This window comes from Erythrolamprus reginae, chromosome 7 (genome assembly GCF_031021105.1).
Source record: "Erythrolamprus reginae isolate rEryReg1 chromosome 7, rEryReg1.hap1, whole genome shotgun sequence".
In the NCBI taxonomy this organism is placed as follows: domain Eukaryota; kingdom Metazoa; phylum Chordata; class Lepidosauria; order Squamata; family Dipsadidae; genus Erythrolamprus; species Erythrolamprus reginae.
Window position 1 is genome coordinate 38454353 of NC_091956.1, and position 22926 is coordinate 38477278.

The following is a 22926-nucleotide window of genomic DNA, read 5'->3' on the forward strand; positions in this document are numbered from 1 at the left end:
AATTTGAGCACGCAAACAAACCTGGTAGATGGCTATCGTATAAATTGAGGAAAGAAAGAGAGAAGAAATTAATCCAACAATTAACAGATAAAAAAGAAACAACACATTACCAGTTAAAAAGAAAGAAAGAAATTGCATTAGAATACTATAAAGAATTGTACAGTGAAGAAAATATTAAGGAAGGAGATATATTAAAATATTTAGAGACATATAAAATCAACTTAATAAGTAAAGGTAAAGAAATATTAAACAAAGAAATAACAAAAGAAGAATTGGAAAGAACAATTATGAAACAGAATAATAATAAAACACCAGGCCCAGATGGCTTCCCAATTGAATTCTACAAGGCAACATTCCATATAACGGGAGAATTATTATTAGAAATTTATAATAAAATGTTAACGAATGGAGAATGCCCGGTATCATGGCAAGAAGCTAACATAACACTGATACATAAAGAAGACACAGATCCAAAGTACATAAAGAATTATAGACCAATATCTCTGTTAAATGTAGACTACAAAATTTATATGTCAATTATAGCAGATTAAAAAAAATATTAAACAAAATAATACACTCTGATCAGAATGGTTTCCTACCTAACAGACAAATTAGAAATAATATAAGAATTACATTAAATATGCTAGAATATTATGAAAGCCATAATGATAAGGATTTTGCAATGCTATTTCTAGATGCTGAGAAAGCCTTCAATAACCTCAATTGGAACTTCTTTAAAAAATTAATAAATACTATGGATTTAGGAGAGAACTTTGAAAATACAATAAATAAAATATACTCCAAACAAAAGGCAAGGATAATTACAGTGATCCCCCGGTTATTGCGTCCCCGACCATTGCGAACAGGGTAATTTGCGATTTTTGAACCCGGAAGTCAAAACATCATCTGCGCATGCCTGCCCTTTTTTTCTATGGGCACGCATGCGTAGATGGTGCCGGGCAGATCAGCTGCTGGGCGGCTTCTCTGGGTCTTCCCCCTCTTGCTGGCGGGAGGGCGAAGCCCCCCCCAGCACCCGCTCGCCCGCCCTTCGCTCTTCGCCCGGGAAGTTCGCCAGGAGTCAGCGGAGAACGGCGCGACTGTTTTAAAACGATCGGAGCCGGACGGCTCCGATCGTTTTAAAACAGGTGCGCCATTCTCTGCTGACTCCTAAAGCGGGGAAGTTCGCCAGGAGTCAGCGGAGAACGGCGTGCCTGTTTTAAAACGATCGGAGCCAGCCGGCTCCGATCGTTTTAAAACAGGCGCGCCGTTCTCCGCTGACTCCTAAAGTGGGGAAGTTCGCCAGGAGTCAGCGGAGAACGGTGCGCCTGTTTTAAAACGATCGGAGCCGGCCTGGGGGGGCTTTCCAGCAACCCCCGAGCCCCCAACCCGGGCTTGGGGGTTGCTGGAAAGCCCCCCCAGGCCGGCTGCGACGTTTTAAAACACGTGCGCCGCTTCGCAGCTGTCTCCTGAAGCCGAACGCTAACTTCCGCGTTCGGCTTCAGGAGACAGCTGTGAATCGGCGCGGGTGTTTTAAAACGTTGCCGCCGACATGGGGGGCTCGCTAGTACCCCCCCAAACCCGGGTTGGGGGTTCGGGGGGGTGCTAGCGAGCCCCCCATGTCGGCGGCAACGTTTTAAAACACCCGCGCCGCTTTCCAATCAGTCCCGAAGACAAACGTCAAACTTCCGCGTTTGTCTTCGGGACTCATTGGAAAGCGGCGCGGGTGTTTTAAAACGTCGCCGCCGACATGGGGGGCTCGCTAGCACCCCCCCAAACCCGGGTTGGGGGTTCGGGGGGGGGGGGTGCTAGAGAGCCCCCCATGTCGGCGGCGACGTTTTAAAACACCCGCGCCGCTTTCCAATGAGTCCCGAAGACAAACGTCAAACTTCCGCGTTTGTCTTCGGGACTCATTGGAAAGCCACGCGGGTGTTTTAAAACGTCGCTGCCGACATGGGGGGCTCGCTAGCACCCCCCGAACCCCCAACCCGTGTTAGGGGGGGTGCTAGCGAGCCCCCCATGTCGGCGGCGACGTTTTAAAACACCCGCGCGCCCCCAATCTTCGGCTCCTCGCTAGCGCTGCGGAAGTAAAAACACCATCTGCACATGCGCAGATGGTGTTTTTACTTCCGCAGCGCTACTTCGCGAAAACCCGCTCGTTACGGGGGGTCCTGGAACGGAACCCTTGCAACGAGCGGGAGATCACTGTATAAACAGAGATTTAACCAATACATTCGATATTAAACAAGGAGTGAGACAAGGCTGTCTACTATCTCCCTTAATATATATGATGTCTATAGAAATACTATTAAACCGGATTAGAGGGGAATCATCAATACAAGGCACCCAAATTAAACAGCAAATATATAAAACACAGGCTTTCGCTGATGATCTGGTCTTCTTCTTAGAAAATCCAGTTAGCTCAATGATATACTCTATTAAAAGAATTAGAGAACTATGGGAAAGTGGCCGGCTTAAAAATAAATAGGAATAAAACTAAAATATTAACCAAGAATTGTAATCAAGATTTAAATAAATTATTAATAAAAGAAACAGGTTTCCAAATAGAAAAAAAAATGAAATATCTAGGGATTTGGTTTACGACAAGGTATTCTTCACTGAAAGAACTAAATTATATGAAATTATTAACTAAAACAAAAGAAGATTTAGAAAAATGGTCAAACTTAAATTTATCCTTAATGGGAAGGATCAATACAATAAAGTCTAATATACTTCCAAGTTGGCTCTATCTCTTCCAAACAGCACCAATGCAATTAAACAAATCGTTCTTTGCTAAAATAAATATAATAATTTCTAAATTTATCTTGTGCAATAAAAAACCAAGAATAAACATGAAAGCCCTACAACATTTAAGAACAAGAGGAGGATTCGGTTTACCCAACTTAGAAATATACCACCAAGCCACTAAATTACTATGGATTAAAGAATGGGTCAACCTTGAAAATCCTAGAATTTTAACAATAGAAGGCCACGATATAAATGAAGGATGGCACGCATATTTGTGGGAAAAAGAACATTCAAAACACTCTCAGTTTAAACAACACCAAATTCGGAATACACTATTGACACACTAGCGGAAAGTCAGGAAAAAACACTATAATGAAATACCCAGATGGCTATCCACACTAGAAGCTCAAATCCATCCAAATATAATTAGCCAAGAACAAAAAATAACCTACGAAGTCCTATTAATTACCAAAGGAAGTCTTAAAACTAGAGAAAGACTTAAAGAGGAAGGCATAGTAATAGATTGGCTTCTATGTTACCAAATTCAAAGTAGATATAAAAGGGACTTGGTAAAATTCGGAATATGTAATAAACAAAATGAAATAGACAAAATATTGACAGGATCTGACAAAAAAATTTATAACAAAAATGTATATTTATCTATTAAATTATGAAAACATCGAAGAAATTGTTAAACCTAATATGATATCTTGGATGAGTAACTTTGGATATGCAATTCAGCTAGAAGACTGGGAAAAACTATGGTCAGTTAACTATAAGATGACTTTGTCAACACCATATAAAGAAAATCTTTATAAAATGTTCTTCCGATGGTATTATGCGCCAGCGCGCCTAGCCAAAATGAATGTAAATATTAGTAACAAATGTTGGAAGTGTAAAAAAGAAGTGTGAACATACTACCACATATGGTGGCAATGTAACGAAGCAAAAAAAAATTGGATTCAAATTAGGGCATGGATGGAAGAAATATTGGGCTATAAAATTGAAATAAAACCGGAAATGTATTTATTAGGCATAATTAGAGGCAAACATAGCAAAGAAAATTACTAGTTAATAAATCACTTACTTACTGCTGCAAGATTAGCATATGCACAAGTCTGGAAACAAGATAAGATTCCAAACAAAGAAATGGTAATTAAAAAAATATTAGACTGCGCCAAATTTAGCAAATTAACATATGAGATTCAAAACCAACAAAATAAGGACTATTACAAAGTGTGGGGAAAAAATTTACAACTGGGTGGAAATTAAGAAAAAGATATAGTAAATAGAATTGTTAAAAAATAAATTTTGTAAATATATCAAGTGTAAATGTTTAATGTTGTATTGTTTGATGTCTAAATGTTTGTAAGTCAAATAAAATAAATTAAAAATTAAAAAAAAAAGAAGAAGTCCAAACAGCTCCTTATAGTGACATGTTTCCATCTCGTCAAAATCACACTTCACCAACTCAAAAATTTAAGGTCAGATTCCAGGTGCTAGCATTGACCTGCTTCCAGTTTTTTAATATCTTTTAGATAATAGATGATATTATCAGCTAATAAGGTGATTCTTTTAAACAAATCTCTGTTTAGATCCACTTAGTGCTTTAAGGATTATTTTCTTCAACTTTATATAATTCCAATCTCATCATTTCAGAAAGTTTATAGCCTTATAGTTCTTCATGTATAGTCTTTTGAGATAATCCAATCCAATTCATTAGGTTTTTACAAATAAAGTCCAAACCAATCCAAATAGCACTGTTTTTGAATTTCTTTTCAACTCTAAGATAACTCTTTCTATTCAAGTTAATCTCAGCTGTCAACATGCATAAATTACCAAAAGATTATTAAATTTAGGAGGACATGACCTTCAGCTATGTTGACATGCTTTTTTTATGATATGGGAAGAATAAGATACATAGTTACTTTCAAAGACACTATGTTAGAAATGCATTCAGCTCCATTGATCTTAGAAGCCAATGTCTTAGAAGAACTTGAACGATTAAAGATAAATAAGGCAATGGGTCCAGATGGCATCCACCCCAGAGTTCTTAAAGAACTCAGATCTGTCATTGCTACCCCCCTGACTGATTTGTTTAATCAATACCTGTTAACAGGAGATGTTCCTGAGGATTGGAGAATGGCCAGTGTTGTGCCTATCCACAAGAAGGGCAGTAGAGAAGAAGCTGGTAACTACAGGCCAGTTAGCTTGACATCAGTTGTAGTTAAAATGATGGAGACTCTACTCAAAAAGAGGATAAATCAGCACCTAAAAAACAACTTATTGGACCCAAATCAGCATGGCTTTACTGAAGGCAAATAATGTCAGACTAATCTCATTGATTTCTTTGACTATGTCACCAAGGTTTTGGACCAAGGTGGTGCCATGGACATTGCCTACCTGGACTTCAGCAAAGCCTTTGATAGGGTTCCACATAAAGAGCTGATAGATAAATTAGTGAAGATTGGACTTAATCCCTGGATAGTTCAATGGATTTGCAGCTGGCTGAAGCATAGACATCAGAGAGTTATTGTTAATGGCGAGTATTCTGAGCAGAGACAGGTTACAAGCGGTGTGCCACAAGGGTCTGTTCTGGGTCCTATTCTTTTTAATATGTTTGTGAGTGACATAGGGGAAGGTTTGGTAGGGAAGGTTTGCCTATTTGCCGATGACTCTAAAGTGTGCAATAGGGTTGATATTCCTGGAGGCGTCTGTAATATGGTAAATGATTTAACTTTACTAGATAAATGGTCAAAGCAATGGAAACTGCAGTTTAATGTTTCCAAATGTAAAATAATGCACTTGGAGACAAGGAATTCTCAATCTGAGTATTGTATTGGCAGTTCTGTGTTAGCAAAAACTTCAGAAGAGAAGGATTTAGGGGTAGTGATTTCTGACAGTCTCAAAATGGGTGAACAGTGCAGTCAGGCGGCAGGGAAAGCAAGTAGGATGCTTGGCCGCATAGCTAGAGGTATAACAAGCAGGAAGAGGGAGATTATGATCCCGCTATATAGAGTGCTGGTGAGACCACATTTGGAATATTGTGTTCAATTCTGGAGACCTCACCTACAAAAAGATATTGACAAAATTGAACGGGTCCAAAGACGGGCTACAAGAATGGTGGAAGGTCTTAAGCATAAAACGTATCAGGAAAGACTTCATGAACTCAATCTGTATAGTCTGGAGGACAGAAGGAAAAGGGGGGACATGATCGAAACATTTAAATATGTTAAAGGGTTAAATAAGGTCCAGGAGGGAAGTGTTTTTAATAGGAAAGTGAACACAAGAACAAGGGTACACAATCTGAAGTTAGTTGGGGGAAAGATCAAAAGCAACATGAGAAAATATTACTTTACTGAAAGAGTAGTAGATCCTTGGAACAAACTTCCAGCAGACGTGGTAGATAAATCCACAGTAACTGAATTTAAACATGCCTGGAATAAACATATATCCATCCTAAGATAAAATACAGAAAATAGTATAAGGGCAGACTAGATGGACCATGAGGTCTTTTTCTGCCGTCAGACTTCTATGTTTCTATGTTATCAGTATGGCTTAAAATTAAAGAACAACACTACTTGAAAACACCACCACTCTAGCTTTCCACAATGGAAGCATTGATACATCCTAATGTTAACATGGAAAAAATATTTTGAATGAAAAAGTAGAATTAAAAACCAAGCAGGAACTTATTTATTTATTTATTTATTTATTTATTATTTATTACTTGGATTTGTATGCCGCCCCTCTCCGAAGACTCGGGGCGGCTCACAACATGTAAAAGACAAATCATAAGTAATCAACAATTTAAAATTTTAAAGATTTAAAAAAAAAACCCCACAAACTAACAGACTCACACACAAGCATACCATATATAAATTCAACGTGCCCAGGGGGGGGGGATGTTTCAATTCCCCCATGCCTGACGGCAAAGGTGGGTTTTAAGAAGTTTGCGGAAGGCAGGGAGAGTAGGGGCAGTTCTAATCTCCGGGGGGAGTTGGTTCCAGAGGGCCGGTGCCGCCACAGAGAAGACATTGCTTAGTTGACGGGACCCGGAGAAGGCCCACTCTGTGGGACCTAATTGGTCGCTGGGATTCGTGCGGCAGGAGGCGGTCTCGGAGATATTCTGGTCCAGTGCCATGAAGGGCTTTAAAGGTCATAACCAACACTTTGAATTGTGACCGGAAACTGATCGGCAGCCAGTGCAGACTGCGGAGTGATGGTGAAACATGGGCATACCTGGGTAAGCCCATGACTGCTCTCGCAGCTGCATTCTGCACGATCTGGAGTTTCCGAACACTTTTCAAAGGTAGCCCCATGTAGAGAGCATTACAGTAGTCGAACCTCGAGGTGATGAGGGCATGAGTGACTGTGAGCAGTGAGTCCCGGTCCAGATAGGGCCGCAACTGGTGCACCAGGCGAACCTGGGCAAACGTCCCCCTCGCCACAGCTGCGAGATGTTGTTCTAATGTGAGCTGTGGATCGAGGAGGACGCCCAAGTTGCGGACCCTCTCTGAGGGGGTCAATAATTCCCCCCCCCAGGGTAATGGACGGACAGATGGAGTTGTCCTTGGGAGGCAAAACCCACAGCCACTCCGTCTTATCCAGGTTGAGTTTGAGTCTGTTGACACCCATCCAGGCCCCAACAGCCTCCAGGCACCGGCACATCACTTAGTAGTCAAGGGATGGACATTGCATGGTGGCCACAAATACAGATACAATCACTACATGAGAAAGATGCTAAAATGTATGGTTTCAAAGAGTTGACAGAATTGGACCAGATATTAACTGGAATGGATGAAAAAGTGATAAAGAAAATATATTGTTACTTACTAGGGTCAAACTTGAAAGTGAGCAGGTAAAGGAAACAATGATTGTTTAGGCTAAAATTTTTGGATATGAAATAGAACTAGACAAATGGCAGAAGTTGTGGAACAGAAATGTTAACTGCATATAAAGAAAATTTGTATAAAATGTTCTATAGATGGCATTTTGCACTAAGACTGGCAAAAATGAAAAAGGATACATCTGCTAAATGTTGGAAATGCAACCAAATCTTAACATGTCCAAAAGCCAAAATATGCTGGACGAAAGTACATTCTTGGTTGGAAAAAATGATAAAACAGCATGTAGATATGAAACCAGAAACATTTTTCTTGGGCGTTCTGCCAGAAAGATATGACAAAGGGACTGAATACAGTAGTACCTCATGATACGAACCCCTCATGTTACGAACTTTTTGAGATACGAACCTGGGGTTCGGAATTTTTTTGCCCCTTCTTACGAACTTTTTTCGCCTTACGAACCCACCGCCGTGAACACCAAACCCGGAAGTTAGGCAAAAGTTCGGGTTCGGGAGACTGCTGAGAAGCGCCGCCGCCCCGCTGTCACCTTCTGAAACAGCTTGTGGGCTTCTCGGCGTTCTCCCGAATGCCGAACTCAGAAGTTCGGCAAAGTTTGGGTTCGGCGTTCGGGTTCGGGAGAACGCTGAGAAGCGCCGCCGCCCAGCTGTCACCTTGCCAGAAGAGCCGTGGAGTTGTCGGCCGATTGGGAGGCTCAAACGGAGGTGGGGAATCCCAATAGGGAATTCCAGGGGCGGAGCTTTGACGTTACGGAGACATCCTTCCTGGCCAGCTGAAATGTGGACTCCAGGAAGGACGTCTCTGTGATGTCAAAGCTACGCCCCTGGAATTCCATATTGGGGTTTCCCACCTCTGTTTGAGCCTCCTGACCGGCCAGTAGCTCCACGGCTCTTCTGGCAAGATGACAGCCAGGCAGCAGCGCTTCTCGGTGTTCTCCTGAACCCGAATGCCGAACCCAAACGTTTGCAGACCTTCCAGGTTCGGCATTCGGGAGAATGCAGAGAAGCCCCCTGCTGTTTTGGAAGGTGACAGGTGGGCGGCGGGCTTCTTGGCGGCCTCCCAAACCCAAACCTGAACTTTTGCTGAACTTTTCAGGTTCGGCGTTCGGGAGAACGCCGACAAGTGCCCGGCTGTTTCAAAAGGTGACAGCTGGGCGGTGGCGCCCAGCGGAGCGCCGTTTTTGCGATTTTTTTTTTTGCTTGCATGCATTAATTGGTTTTATATTGTTTCCTATGGGAAACATTGTTTTGTCTTACGAACTTTTCGCCTCACGAACCACTTCCCAGAACCAATTAAGTTCGTAAGATGAGGTATCACTGTACTTGATTTTACATATATTAACTGTAGCTAGAAGTATATATGGTCAAGAATAGAAGTTTGACAAGATCCCAACAGATAAGAGTATAATAAAGAAAATATTAGAATATGCAGTAATGGATGGACTAACACTTACTATTAAGGACAAAGAAGAAACTGAATATTTTTTGACATGGGACTTATTTTACCAATGATTAGACAATGAAAACAGAAATTAGAAATGCAGTGATATAAAAAGGATAAATGTTAAAACAGAAATTTAATATAATAGAAAAATATTATTGTGATTAATATTATTGTAAACATTTTGATTATGATTGCCTAAAAATAACTGTACCCACACTGTTTGATTGAAATTAATATTTTATGTTATTCAAGTAAAGTAAATAAAACATGAAAAAAAGTTCTTGATAAATGTCAATTCCACATTCTATTTAACTTATCATTAGGCATTAAATGATATGTAAAAAAAAAGCCAAAGGCTCAGACCTTGTGCTGAATAGAAAAGCCTCCAAATTAATTGATTATGTATGATCCAGATCTTATATATTTCTCTGAAATCTTACTCTATCTTACCTCTGTGTGAATGTAATTGTTTACATTTTATTTTAGGCTCTAAAAATGAGACTTGCAAACCAGTACATTATTGGAAATGATGACCTACAAAATTGCTTTCAGCTAGATATTGACATTTCAGGATTAATATTCACACATCATCCTTGCTTTAGCCGTGAACATATTCTGGCAGCAAAACTGGCACAGTTATTTGATCAGTATCTCTCCAGGAAACAGAGAAATGTTACTAAACTACTTACAGATAAGGTAATTTCACTACTTTTCTTTGGTTTGCAGATGTATCAATAAAATAGAAATCAACATTTTTGTAGAATATGTAGAATTTTGTATATTTATAGAAAAATATGCAAATATTAAAATATATTTGTGGTTGAATACTAGAAAATCTTATTCTGTTAGATTAAAAACTATATACTGCTAATGAATGTTCCCTCTAATTTTTTTCCGGTGTGGGTGGAAAAGTATAATGTCTGAGTGGCACATGTTCATGTCTGGGCGTGGATCGGTTAGAAACCCGGTCGTTAAGCGAATCTAGTTTCTCCACCAGTGTTCCCTCTAATTTTTTTCCGGTGTGGGCAGAAAAGTACAGTGTCTGAGTGGCAGTCCCTTTGGGACTGGATGGCACAGAACAATGAATGAATGAATGAATGAATGAATGAATGAATGAATGAATGAATGAATGAATTTTCATGCCTCAGCGCCTGATTTTTTTCCACAGATGTCACCCAAGACAATTTATTGTGTAATTATTTGGGGCTCGGTGCTGGGGCAGAATAAGGTCCCTTCCCACTATGTTATTCTGTTATTTTATATTTCAATTAATATCATTATCCTCTTATAAATCCAGACAGGCCGTCATGCCTACTCCTCCTTATACATTCTTCTTAAAAGAAACAAAAAAAGTTATACAAATTTTTCCTAATTAGAAAAAAAAATTCCCTTCTTTTTTATTAAAAGAAATTAATAATAAAACAAAACCAAAATCTATTACTATTAAAACTAAAATAACCAGCAAAACCAAAAACACAACTATTAATAAATCCATGCTTTAAAATCTTCATTTCTTTTTTTTTTAAATATTTTTTATTATTTTCAAAGTAAAACGAACAAAGACATACAACATTGAACATTTAAGGAGCTACTATTGCTCCGCTTATCATAGAAGTCTAACTAATACAAAATATAAAAAGCTCTAACTGTTACAAGATCTAAGCAGAAAAGCCACACTTGAAGATTACATTATCATTAAATTTAATTATAGATTTTTAAAATTAAGATTATTGATTGAGTTTCTTTATATATATATATTTTTTGAACAAAAAATAATAATAATATACTTATATGTATATATATCTCAAAAAGCAATAAACAAATTATTAGTAATACAAAAAGAAAATAATATAAACACTTCTGAGTTACTTATAATATGAACTATATAAACTATATAATTCTATCTTATAATTTTTAAGTAATCATTTATTCTTATATGTTTAATTTTTAATACTATTTTTAACATTCCACCAATCATATACTTTATCCCAAATTTTATAAAATTCTGTTTCAGTTTGATTGTTCAACCTTTTAGTCATCATATCTAGTTCTGCACACTCTATAATTTTTTTAAACACCTCAGAGTCTTTCGGTATCGTCTTTTCTTTCCATTTCTGCGCGAATGTTATTCGTGCCACGGTCAATATATGTATTATTAAATAGTAAATTTCTTTTTTATACTTTATATTTGAAATACCCAATAAAAAAAATTCAGGAGATTTTTTAATCTTCTCCTTTGTTATTTCATTTATCCAATTCTCTACTTTATTCCAAAATATTTTTGTCTCCGGACAGGTCCACCATGCATGGTAATATGTACCAACTTCTTTTTTGCATTTCCAACAAATGGGCGATACTGAAGGAAACATTTTAGAGATTCTGTATGGTGGAAGGTGCCATCTATAAAACATCTTAATTTGATTTTCTTTGAAAGAGATTGATTTTGTTATTTTCCAATTATCTTTTCCCAAGTATCTAAATCAATCCATATCTTTTCCCAAGTATCTAAATCAATCTCTTTGCCAAAATTTTTGCACCAACTGATCATATTATCTTTCAATATCCAACCTATCGTTCTATGATTTAGTAAATATTTATAAACATTTCCAATTGTCTTTGTTTGATTTTGGAATAATAATTTGCCCAGTACATTATTTTCTTTTTTTAAAATGTAAGTCTTTACGTCTATTTGATATCTAGAACTAATCTGCATATAATGCCACCAATCTAAATCTATACCTAACTCGTATAACTCTTGTTTTGTTCTTAATTTTAATTGATTATTTAACAGGTCACTATATTTCCAAATCTTACCTTTTCCTTTAAGATTTGGGTGTACTATGACTTCGAGGGGTGAAACCCATTCTGGCATTACTAAAAAATGATTTTTCTTTATTTCATTCCACACTTCTATCAATGCCTTTCTAATAACATTATTTTTAAAATATGAGTGGGTTCTTAACTTATCATACCATACAAATGCATGCCACCCTACCATCAAGTTGTGGCCTTCTAGATTAAGCAATCTTTGATTTTCTAATGTAAGCCATTCTTTTATCCATGTCAGAGCCGTGGCATGATAGTATAGTTTCCAATTTGGGAGCCCCAGGCCCCCTCTCTCCTTACGGTCTTCTAATGAATTTTGTTTTATTCTTGATTTTTTACCTTGCCAAATAAATTTTCTTATTATCTTATTCAATTCGGCAAAGAATTTCACTCCTGGATTTATCGGAATCACTTGAAAAAGGAATAATATTTTTGGAAGGATATTCATTTTAACTGTGGAGATTCTTCCTACGAATGATAATTGTAAATTACTCCATATTTCTAAATCTTTTTTAATCTGACTTAATAATTTTAAATAATTGTCGTTTTTTAAAGATAGGGCTTTGGAGGTCATCCATATCCCTAAGTATTTCACTTTTTTCGTGATCTTCATATTTGATAAGTCTCCTAAGTGTTTTCTCTGTATTTCAGTCATATTTTTTGTTAGTATCTGTGTCTTTTCCTTATTTATTTTCAATCCTGCGACTTTCCCATATTCTTCAATCACATTTATTAAATTTAGGATAGATTCTGTTGGGTCATCTAAAATAAAGTCTACGTCATCTGCAAATGCTTGTGTTTTATAAACTTCTTTTCTGATTTTCAATCCTTTTATTTTCTGATCTGCTCTTATTTTTATCAGCAATACTTCTAAAGTCAAAATAAATAACAATGGTGATATTGGGCAACCTTGTCTTACTCCTCTTTGTATAACTACTTTTTCTGTTTGTTCACTATTTATTATAATTTTAGCAGTTTGTTCAGAATATATAGCGTCTGTTATGTTAAAAAACTTTGTTCCTACTTCCATCTTATTTAATTGTATTTTCATAAAATTCCAGTCCACGTTGTCAAATGCTTTTTGAGCATCTAGAAATACAAGTGCCATTTGCTTTTCAGGGTGCTGTTCATAGTATTCCAAAGTATTAACAATTATTCTTAAATTATTTTTAATTTGTCTTCCTGGTAAAAATCCATTTTGGTCACTATGTATCATGTTGTTTATAATACTTTTAAGTCTATTGGCAAATATTGATATAAAAAATTTATAGTCTACGTTCAACAATGAGATAGGTCTATAATTTTCATTTCTTAAATATGTATAGTATTAGTAATCTAATAATACTATGAAAATCTATCTGAACACCAATGCATCAATTAATATATTTCCATATTTACTTTTCTATAATTTCATTCAATATTTCCAAGCTCAATTAATTTTCAGGCAATTAGCATTTACTATTATTAACTTTCATCAATCTTCTACATTTCCAAGTATATTTTAAATTCATAATGCAAAGTCATAAAATCATACAGTATATATCATAAACCCCTTATTTATCCTATGTATCTTCCATTAATTTTACCTATGTAATTCTATATAGTTCTAAAATTCTAATCCAATTTTACGAATTAATACATCCTAATATTAAACAAAACCTAAATATATATTTTACCGTAATTCCATAGTCAATCCATATTTAATAATCAATCATCCCTCCTCAAATTTCTACCACTGTCTCATTTCTGGGTGCCTCTCCTGTCTCTCCCCCTTTTCTCTCTCATTTGTTTCTCATTTCTCCCCCTTCCTTCCTTTTTGCTCTTATTATTCTCTCTCTCTTCCTTCCTCTCCTTTTCTCTCTCTCTCTCTCTTGCTTTCTTTCTCTCACACACACTCTCTTGCTTGCTTTCTCTCTCTTTCTCCCTTGCTTTCTTTCTCTCTTTCTCTCTCTCTCTTCCTTTCTTTCTTTCTCTCTCTCTTTCTTTCTTTCTTTTCTCTTTCTCTCTTGCTTTCTTTCTCTCTCTTTCTCTCTCTTGCTTTCTCTCTCTTTCTTGCTTTCTCTCTCTTGCTTTCTTTCTTTCTCTCTCACTCACTCTCTCTTGCTTGCTTTCTCTCTCTCTTTCTCACCCCCCTCTTGCTACCTGTTCAACGGTAGTAGCAATGGCCGTCTCTTATTTGTCTTTGGCGGCAGGGGGCAGCCCCCAGCGTGACGGCGGGGGATGAGGCAAAGCTCAGGGATGGGTTCCAGGCCTGTCGCCCCCAGCAGCAACATTGAATTTGGCAGCGGAGGGGACCCGGCGGCAGGGGGAAGCCCCCAGCATGGCAGCAGGGAAGCAGGCGAATCTGGCTGCTTGGGGAAGTGGCACGTTTTTCAAATGGACCGCTTCCCCGGGCAGCCAGCTTCGCCTTCTCCCCTACTGCCACGCTGGGGGCTGCCCCCTGCCGGCGAAGACGAATAAGAGACGGCTGCTGCTACCACCATTGAACAGGTAGCAAGAGGGGGGGAGGAGGAAGCGCAAAATGTGGTGGCGGTGGGCAGGGGCCCTCTGCCCCCCTCCTCTCTGGACAGTCTTTGAAAAGCGTGTGCCAGACTTTGTTTTTTAGCACACTACAACGCATGGTGCACATTAAAGGGAACACTGTTCTCAACCCCCCCTTCCCCATTGCCTTTGCTTGTGAGATGGTTGCAAAAGTCACGTGACCTCAAGACACAGCAATGGTCATAAATATGAAATGGTGACCATGTTTTGATCACGCGATCATGGGGCTGCTGCGAAGGTTGTAAGTGTGAAAAAGTGGCATAAGTCACTTTTTTCAGGGCCGTTGCGACTTTGAATGGTCAGTAAATGAACCGTTGTAAGTTGAGGACAAACTGCCTTCTCCCCTAGATGCTTTTTGTGGAGCTTCAAAATGAGAGTCCTGGTCTGCTTCTAAAAGAGTGCACTGGTGGTGGTGGCGGAATCAAAAGACCCAACCGAGGTCTGAGGCAAGCAGGCTGGGAGTTTTGCTAAAAGGGTTTGGGCAAGAAGAAGGATCGGTAAAGTTTCCCCAACTGCCTTCTCTCTTTTTTTTACCACCCCCGAAGAAAAGAAGCCAAGAGGGAGGGAGGGAGGGAGGGAGGAAAAATGCCATTGCAGGAATCAATGAAGGAGGCGAGGAGACATCGCGACGGGAGTCCAGGAGCTCAGCGCTGAATCAGCTGCCAGGCTTGGGCGGGTCTCCCGCGGGTGGCAGGCAGTGGTGGAAGGCTGTTGACCTTCCTTCCTCCCTCCCGGATGTGGCTCTGGGCTGGGATTGGGTGACTGGCAGGTCCCCTCAGCCCCGTCCCTACCTAACTTCCTCCCTGCCTTCCCCATCTCCTCCTACAGCAGAGTTTTTATCTCTCTGACTCGGTTTCCTCCAAGGAGGACCGTGAGAATAGTTGGCAGGGACTCCCTGAGCCTCTCCCTTCCTGGAACATGTGGGGACTGCGACTCTGGAGGCTAGGATGGTGTGGCACCCCAGCCTCTGAGAGAGAGCAACCTTCGGACAGGAAGAAGTGGTGCCTGGCTCCTGCACAGCATTCGAAAATAGGGGGAACAGTGCTGCTAATTACTTGTGCTTGGCAAACTTTACTGAGTAATTTGTAAAATGGTCCTCTGAGTCCTCAGAGAAGGGCTGCATACAAATATATTAAATAAATAAATAAATAAATAAATTTTTGAGTAGAAGACACAGCGGAGTATAACACGCACCTTAGTTTTGGGGAAAGAAAATGAATCTAGTTACCAATTATTCATCTGGCTAGTATCCTTAGCCAGCACAGTATTTTATCCCCTGGTTAGAGCTTTAAAAAAACTTTATTCAGAGACAGTAACAATGAAAGAGTTTGCAAGCCAGTAAGACCTGGGAACATCATTAGTACCTTGAAAGAAACATTTGGAGCAAGTTAGAGCAATGAATAAAACATTGCAAAGACTTAGAGCTTGGAAAACATTCTTCACAGAGAGAAACAATGAAAGAGCCTGCAAGGTAAGAGCTGGGAAGATCGTTAGAGCTAGTTAGGGTTTGTGTGTGTGGGGGGGAAAGCTACATTCGGAGTATAAGGTGCACCCAAATTATCAGCCTCTTTTAGGGAATTAAAAGGTGCATTTTATACTCTGAAAAAATATGGTAGCTTAGCTATGATATTATCCACTACATGGAGAATGGTTGCAGGAACTGGGTAAGTGTAGTCTAATGAAAGGAAGGAAAGAAGATTACGTGAAAGCGCTGTTCCAGTATTTGAGGGGCTCCCACAAAGACGAAGGAGGTCAACTTATTTTCCAAAACAATAAAGGAAGATAAGAAACAATGGTTGGGAATTAATCAAGAAGAGAAGCAACCTAAAACTAAGGAAAAATTTCTAATGGTGAGAGCAATCAACTAATGTAATAGCTTGCCTTATGAACTTGTGGATGCTCCATTACTGGAGCCTTTCAAAAAGAAATTGGACAACTATTTGTCTGAAATGGTATAGGACCACGATGATGAACCTATGGCACGTGTGCCACAGGTGGCACGCAGAGCCATATCAGACAGCATGCGAGGCATCGACCTATGTCAGCTCCAGCACACTTGTGCGCTCTGGCCAGTTTATTTTTGACCTTCTTTTTGGCTGTTTTCACTGTCCCCAAACTTCAGGGTATCCTCCTGAAACCTTGGGACAGTGAAAAATGGCCCAACGGGCCAACCAGAAGCTTGGAAATGATCTTCCAGTTGGCCCTCTGGGCCATTTTTGCTCTCCCTATACTTTAGGGAAGCCTCCTAAAATGTGAGGATGGTGAAAAATGGCCCAATGGACAAACCCGAAGTTTGTTTCCAAACCTACGTTTGGCCATTTTTTGTCATCCCCAGGTTTTAGGAGTCAATTGTGAGGTCTGTACGCATATAGAAATATAATGGTTTTATATGGTGGTACAAACAAATCATATTAATATTTATAAGCTTATTTTCTAGCTTCATGCTCTCAGAAATGCTTTACAAAATATTTTGGATACTGCCGAAAATGGAATTCCAAACTTAGTAGTCCAACAAAGCATAACTGAATATAAGCTTGAAATAAGGTAAGTAAATTAATAATTGCTCTATTATTCACTCTGTAAGTTTAAAAAATTGAAAAAGTGGTTCTTGGTTCTTTTCCATGAGCTCTTTCAAGTATTTATTTTGTAAGACAGATCTTTTTGTTTTATTTAAATTGTATAATAGGCAGCCGGCAGAAGGTTTTGACTCTCTCCTAAATTCCTCTTTGTGTAACAATTTGCTATGATAAAACATCTTTTATTTATTTATTTACCCTTTCTTATGCGCCATTTCTGGGAGCAACTAGAGCGGTAGTAAAAAGGAAGTGTGATCAGTTTGACATGATGATTCCGCTGGGTATGCAGCGATAAGATTAGAGTAGGGCATGAAGATTTAGCTAGGTATGCAGCAATATACTTAGAAGTTGATTCCAATGGGCTATTAGATGTTTTTTTTTTCTCCTCTCTTTTTTCTTTCTTTTTTTAAGAAATAGGGCATGATGATTCCACTGGGTTTACAGTGATATATACTAGAGTAGGGTATAATGATTCTGCTGGGTTTGCAGTGATAGAACTAGAAATAGGGCACGTGGATTCTGCTGGGTATACAGCGATAAAATTAGAGTAGGGTAGGATGATTTCACAGGATATAGATAATGGAGAAGGATGAATTCATTTGCTACTAGATTTATAGCTTCATGGCATAGAGTGGGTTGGAGGATTTTAGTGGTCCATGGATGAACTTTAAGGTTTTGTAAGTTTTGATGGTGTTATTTTGATTTACTCTTTTTCTTCCCTTTTTTTTGTTTGGTCTTTTCATTTTCTCTTTTGGTGTTCTTTTCTTTTTCCACACTTTCCCTTTTCTTTTATTCTTTTTATCTTTAAATTTTATGTTTTTCTTTTTTCTTTTTATAATCCCTATATAAAGGAATTATTATTAATTAGGTTTAGTAATTTGGCTAATTTGGCGATATTATGAGATACTATTTGGCTTTTCCCCCCTTGATTTCGTTATTGGAAGTTATGGTTTTTCTTTAGAGGTCCTTTTTTAATGGGCATTCACTACTAAGAAAGGTTAATAAATATACATGGAAATTGATATGGAGGAGATATGGAGAAATTTGAATTATTAAAGCCTAATTAATTTAAGGTGATTGAAATTTGAAACAGCTTGACTTCCGGTGGTGATGTGGGGTATAGCAGCTGGAAGAGAGCGACCTCCACTCTCTAAGGCTGCTTTATTTTCCGTTTTTGGAGACCCTTCGAGGCAGGGAGACTGAAGGTTAAGTGGGAAAAGAGGAGCAACTGGGTGACAAGGCATTCACCCGCTGGAGTGGAGGGTATCCTCCCTATCCAAGACGGAAATATCTGCCTGATCTGTCATGGCGGTCTGAAGCCGCAGAGATCCGCTCAAGAAGGAGGCTTTTATGAATCCAGGTGAATCGCATTGGAGAATGATCTTAAAAACCATTTAATTAATCGCTGGGGAGACCTGTCTGCAGTAGCGTGAGAAAACTCCAAAATTTGGAAAAGAGGGAGCGATCGTGAGGTGGAGGCGAGAGGACGTGTCGGAGAGTTGAAAGCCCGAGATCGAAAGGAAAAAGCGAGTAAAAGAAACCTCGGGCGGAGAAACTGCTATGCGAGTGATTTTAGTATGGTAAATCACTACAGAAGGTACAGAAATACAGTTTTGTTCAGATTTGTTTGGATTTAAAAACTAAAAGACTACAACAACATGATACTTTAAAGAAAGATTTCTTTGAGAGAAAGAAAGAGGAAGTGACTTCACAGAAAGACAGCGGACATTTCAAAATGCTGAATAATTTGTAAGATGTGAGGAAACATGATCCCTTTATTTTTATAAATCCAAGACACTTTAATTTCTATTAACTACTACTGACATTACTATACAGTACATCTAAACCATTACTGTATATTTAAGACTTTTATTAATCTCAAGAGTCAGCAAAGAGGACATTTGACACCTGTCAGATTTTAAGCAAAGAAACTACTATAAAGTATTCCAGCCCACATGCTGATATAACTGTTACTATATAACTGACTGCTTATTTACATAGATACTTAGATACTTGCTATTGTACATTGTAACTTTAACTGTAAACTATACTATATATAGCTAAGATATTTAGATATATTTAACAGACTTAATAAAGTTAATAGAGTTTAGATATATTTATAAATGATGTTTAAATTTAAGAATGTATAATCTACAATTTAATCTTTACTTCCTACATTTCCAACTTTCTAACTGCGTATACAATTTATATACATATTTATATATTTACTAGTCATTAGACTGAAACCAATATTATTGCTTATTGAATATTAATAGAACAAGAATCATAATTATAAATTGTGTAGTTATAAGTATATGTAGATCTTTATATATAAAATTATTGATTTCTATAAGCTGAAAAATAACAGAATATTGAAGTGAAAAGACTACCAAAAAAAAATGGTGAATGGTGATTTGGAATAGAATTTTCAATATATTAGAAAAACTAAACAAGATATTAAAAGAAATGTCAAACACCAGTACAACCAGAGTGACCATAAAGGGAAATAGAAAACAACATGTAACAATCAACTGGGGGTGCTTCCCCAGCAAACCAATGATCTATTGAAGATCATTGAAGATTCACACGAGAAAGCAATGAAAACAGAATACAACATTGTATACAACATTGTATTGTTAAACCATGAATTTAACATTAAATACGATCCAAGAAACGATGGTTAAATTACAGGAAATGTTGATGCAGAACCATGCTGAGTTAAAGTGTGACATCTTAAAATTAAATAATAGCGTGCACTTGATGAGAGGGAATATTAAAAAACATGGAGAACAAACCACAACAGTAGAACTTAAGACAGAGCACAATGAGAAAAAAAATAGAAAAAGTAGAACAAAAACCAAACAAATTGCACAAAGAACTCAAACACCAATTAATAAATTTGGAAATGGACAGGGCATCTTATTTCTTAAGGTTCCAAAATATTGTAGAAATAAAAGAGGAAGATATAGAAGATAGAATGGAGGACTTCTGGGGCGGGGCTTGGTCGATGCGGAGCTGGAGGGTGAGCCGCTGCTCTTCCAGCACGACTTTTTTTGTCTTTTTAGTATAAAATCAGATGCCCATCCTGGAGAGAAGGGTATCGTAAGAGGTGGTTATGCTGTGCCCGGTGTGAGAATCGCAAATTCACATTGGAACAAGCCTTTGAACCGCCAGGACCAGACAAAAAAGAAGCCAGCGTTTGCTGGCCCGGAGACATGGCCGCTCCGTAAACATCGAGGAGGAAGTGAAAAGAGATTGGTGAGCTTCGGTATCTACACCAAAATACCTTTTTTTTTAATTTGGAGGCTTCTCATATGCTTGAAATAACTGTAAGAAATTGAAAGACAGAGGAGCTCGAAGTCAAACAAGCGGCGAATGAGAGGTTGAGTGACAGGAGGCTTAAAATAAGGCGTGCGGTGACATGAGGTTGGGTGTGTGACGCTGGATGGTGAGCCAGATTGGATTGGATCGGAGTATTGGAGGCTGACGAGATCGGAACGAGTGAATCGGAGGAAGGTGAAATAACAAGGGACCTACATATAACAGCAAAAGCAGTATTGGGTAAAAAATAACGGTGTAGTGAATAACATATATTTGAAAAGAGAGACGAATCTGCGAGACTTAAAATCTCTCCATGTGGATCCTGAAACGGATGTTACGTATGAATGACTAAGCCTTTTTCTCTTTCCGGGAACACAGAACTACAGAGACAGGAGCAGTCACCATATAAACAATGCCAAGGAAATCTATGCTTCCTCTCCTTGTATCCCGGATTTGCTTTTTGTTCACCCATTTGTTTGAACTCCCGAAAGACATAAGAAGAAACATAGGACATTGTAGAGATAAGATCATTAGCTTACTTCAGTCGGCTTTACTGCTATTATAGCAATCTCTCCCGTAGGAACTTAGGAACATATACAAATACTTTGGACTTTAAACTATAAGCCTTGAACTCTGAATAAACATTGCGGAAATACCAGACTCACTCTGAACTAATTTGAACTAAGATAGACATTGGAGCCAAGAAATAATAAATGGAAATTTGATTGTATATTGGGAGATAACATATAAGACTGGATTAGAAGATAAATACTAGAGATTGGACTGGAACATAAGTAGATGAACTTAAAAGTTATTATTATTATTAATTATTATTATTTCTAACTAATGTATTTAACTAATGAATTGATGTGATATTTTACTGATTTATATTGGATTTATATTATTTAGATCTATATTTTTGGGAAAAACTGATTACACATAATACTGCCTAAGGAATTAAGGATTGATATATTTAACTACTAATTAATTAAATATTAAATATTGATTAAATATTAAATGTTAAATATTAAATTTAAGTTAGAATAAGTTAGATTAAGCTAGATTAAGTATTGAAATATTTATAAGTATTGATATTGATATCTCTTTCCTTCTTTCTAAATCTATCCACTTTTCCATTTTGTTTCTTTCCTCCTCTTTACTACCGTACTTATTAGCTACCAAGTATATTGACAATATCCCCTTCCCTTTTTCTTTGTGTTGGATATATATGTCCTACTAGTTAACAAATTATTTGAATAGATTGATTTGATTGATTGACTAGATATTGAATTAATTGTTATAGATTGACTTGATTGATTGACTAGATACTGAATTAATTGTTTAATTGTTTGATACTTATACAAATTGTTTGATATTTACACAAATTTGTTACCAATGGCAACTCAACAAACTTTAACTAAATCAATGAAGAGAGGCAATTTAACTCTATTATCACCGGCAGTGCAGAAATCTTCCTCAGCCTCTGATATTGCTACAGTAGAGAGCAAAGATCAGGCCCCCTTGCTACAAAGCTTACAAAATTCTTTAGACAAAATTCAGGAGTTTATGGTAAAACAGCAAGAAGCCTCAAATCAAACTCAAGAAACAATAATAAAAAATCACCAAGAGACACAAAAAAGATTTGAGGAAGTAAATGAGAATTTTGCCAAAATCAATACTATAATAGAGGGTGTTAAAAAAACAGTAGATAAACAGGAAATCAAAATACAACAGGTGGAAGAGACAACAGAAGCGAATAAGTTAAGACTAACTAAAAATGAGGAAGAACTCAAAAGGGTAAATAAAGATCTGGAAGCAGCCATTGCCCAGTTGGAGTTTGAAAAAGCTTCCTTCTATCTTAGATTACAAAACATTCCGGAAGAAAAAGGGGAAAATCTGTTTGCAACAGCAGTAGAAATCTTTGCAGAGGAGTTAAAAATAGATGAAAACGAATTAATTAATCATGTAGATGAGGTGTATTGGGTGCAAACCAATTACGCACGATGACACCAGCTCCCCAGAGAGGTCCACATTAGATTCACCAAAAAACCCCTGAGGGATGAGATATATAGAAATACCAGAGGAGTATTATCCTATAAAGGAAAGGACATTATCGTATTGAAACAGATACCAAAAAGAATCAGGGAAAGAAGGAGGGACTTTCACTATTTTACAAATAAATTAATAAAGAATGAAATACAGTTTAGATGGTTAGTCCCAGATGGAGTAATGATAACGTAGAAGGGGAAGAAAATAAACATAGAAACATTAGATCAAGTGGATAAATTTATCTCAGAGCATTTGAAAAAAGAGGGGGAAAGCAGTACTGAATTAGAAACAACAAGTCAGGAGGAGGGAGAGATAGAGGAAGAGAGGGCAGACAAACTCAGCAAAGGGAAAGAGGAAAAGACAGGAAACCACAGAGAATTAAGAAGTAGTAAAAGAGCGAAATAGTTAACACAGAATGGACAAAGAGATTAAATTATTTTCGGTGAACATCAATGGGTTGAACTCTCCTCAAAAAAGAGAACAAGTATATGCAAAATTAATAAAACAAAATTTAGATGTTGTGTGCCTTCAAGAAGTTAATATTTAAAAAAAGGATAAAA

At 37.6% G+C, this 22926-nt stretch overlaps 1 protein-coding gene across 8 annotated transcripts in view; it reads left to right on the plus strand.

The window, feature by feature from the left end:
- The window catches only part of CC2D2A (coiled-coil and C2 domain containing 2A), a 445922-nt gene that overhangs the window by 117549 nt on the left and 305447 nt on the right, over nt 1-22926 (plus strand). For all 8 annotated transcript variants that reach the window (XM_070757365.1, XM_070757366.1, XM_070757359.1 and 5 more), the window contains 2 exons: nt 9540-9749; nt 16858-16964. In XM_070757365.1, coding sequence (XP_070613466.1) covers nt 9540-9749; nt 16858-16964 — 317 coding nt within the window. The remainder of the gene's footprint in view (nt 1-9539; nt 9750-16857; nt 16965-22926) is intronic.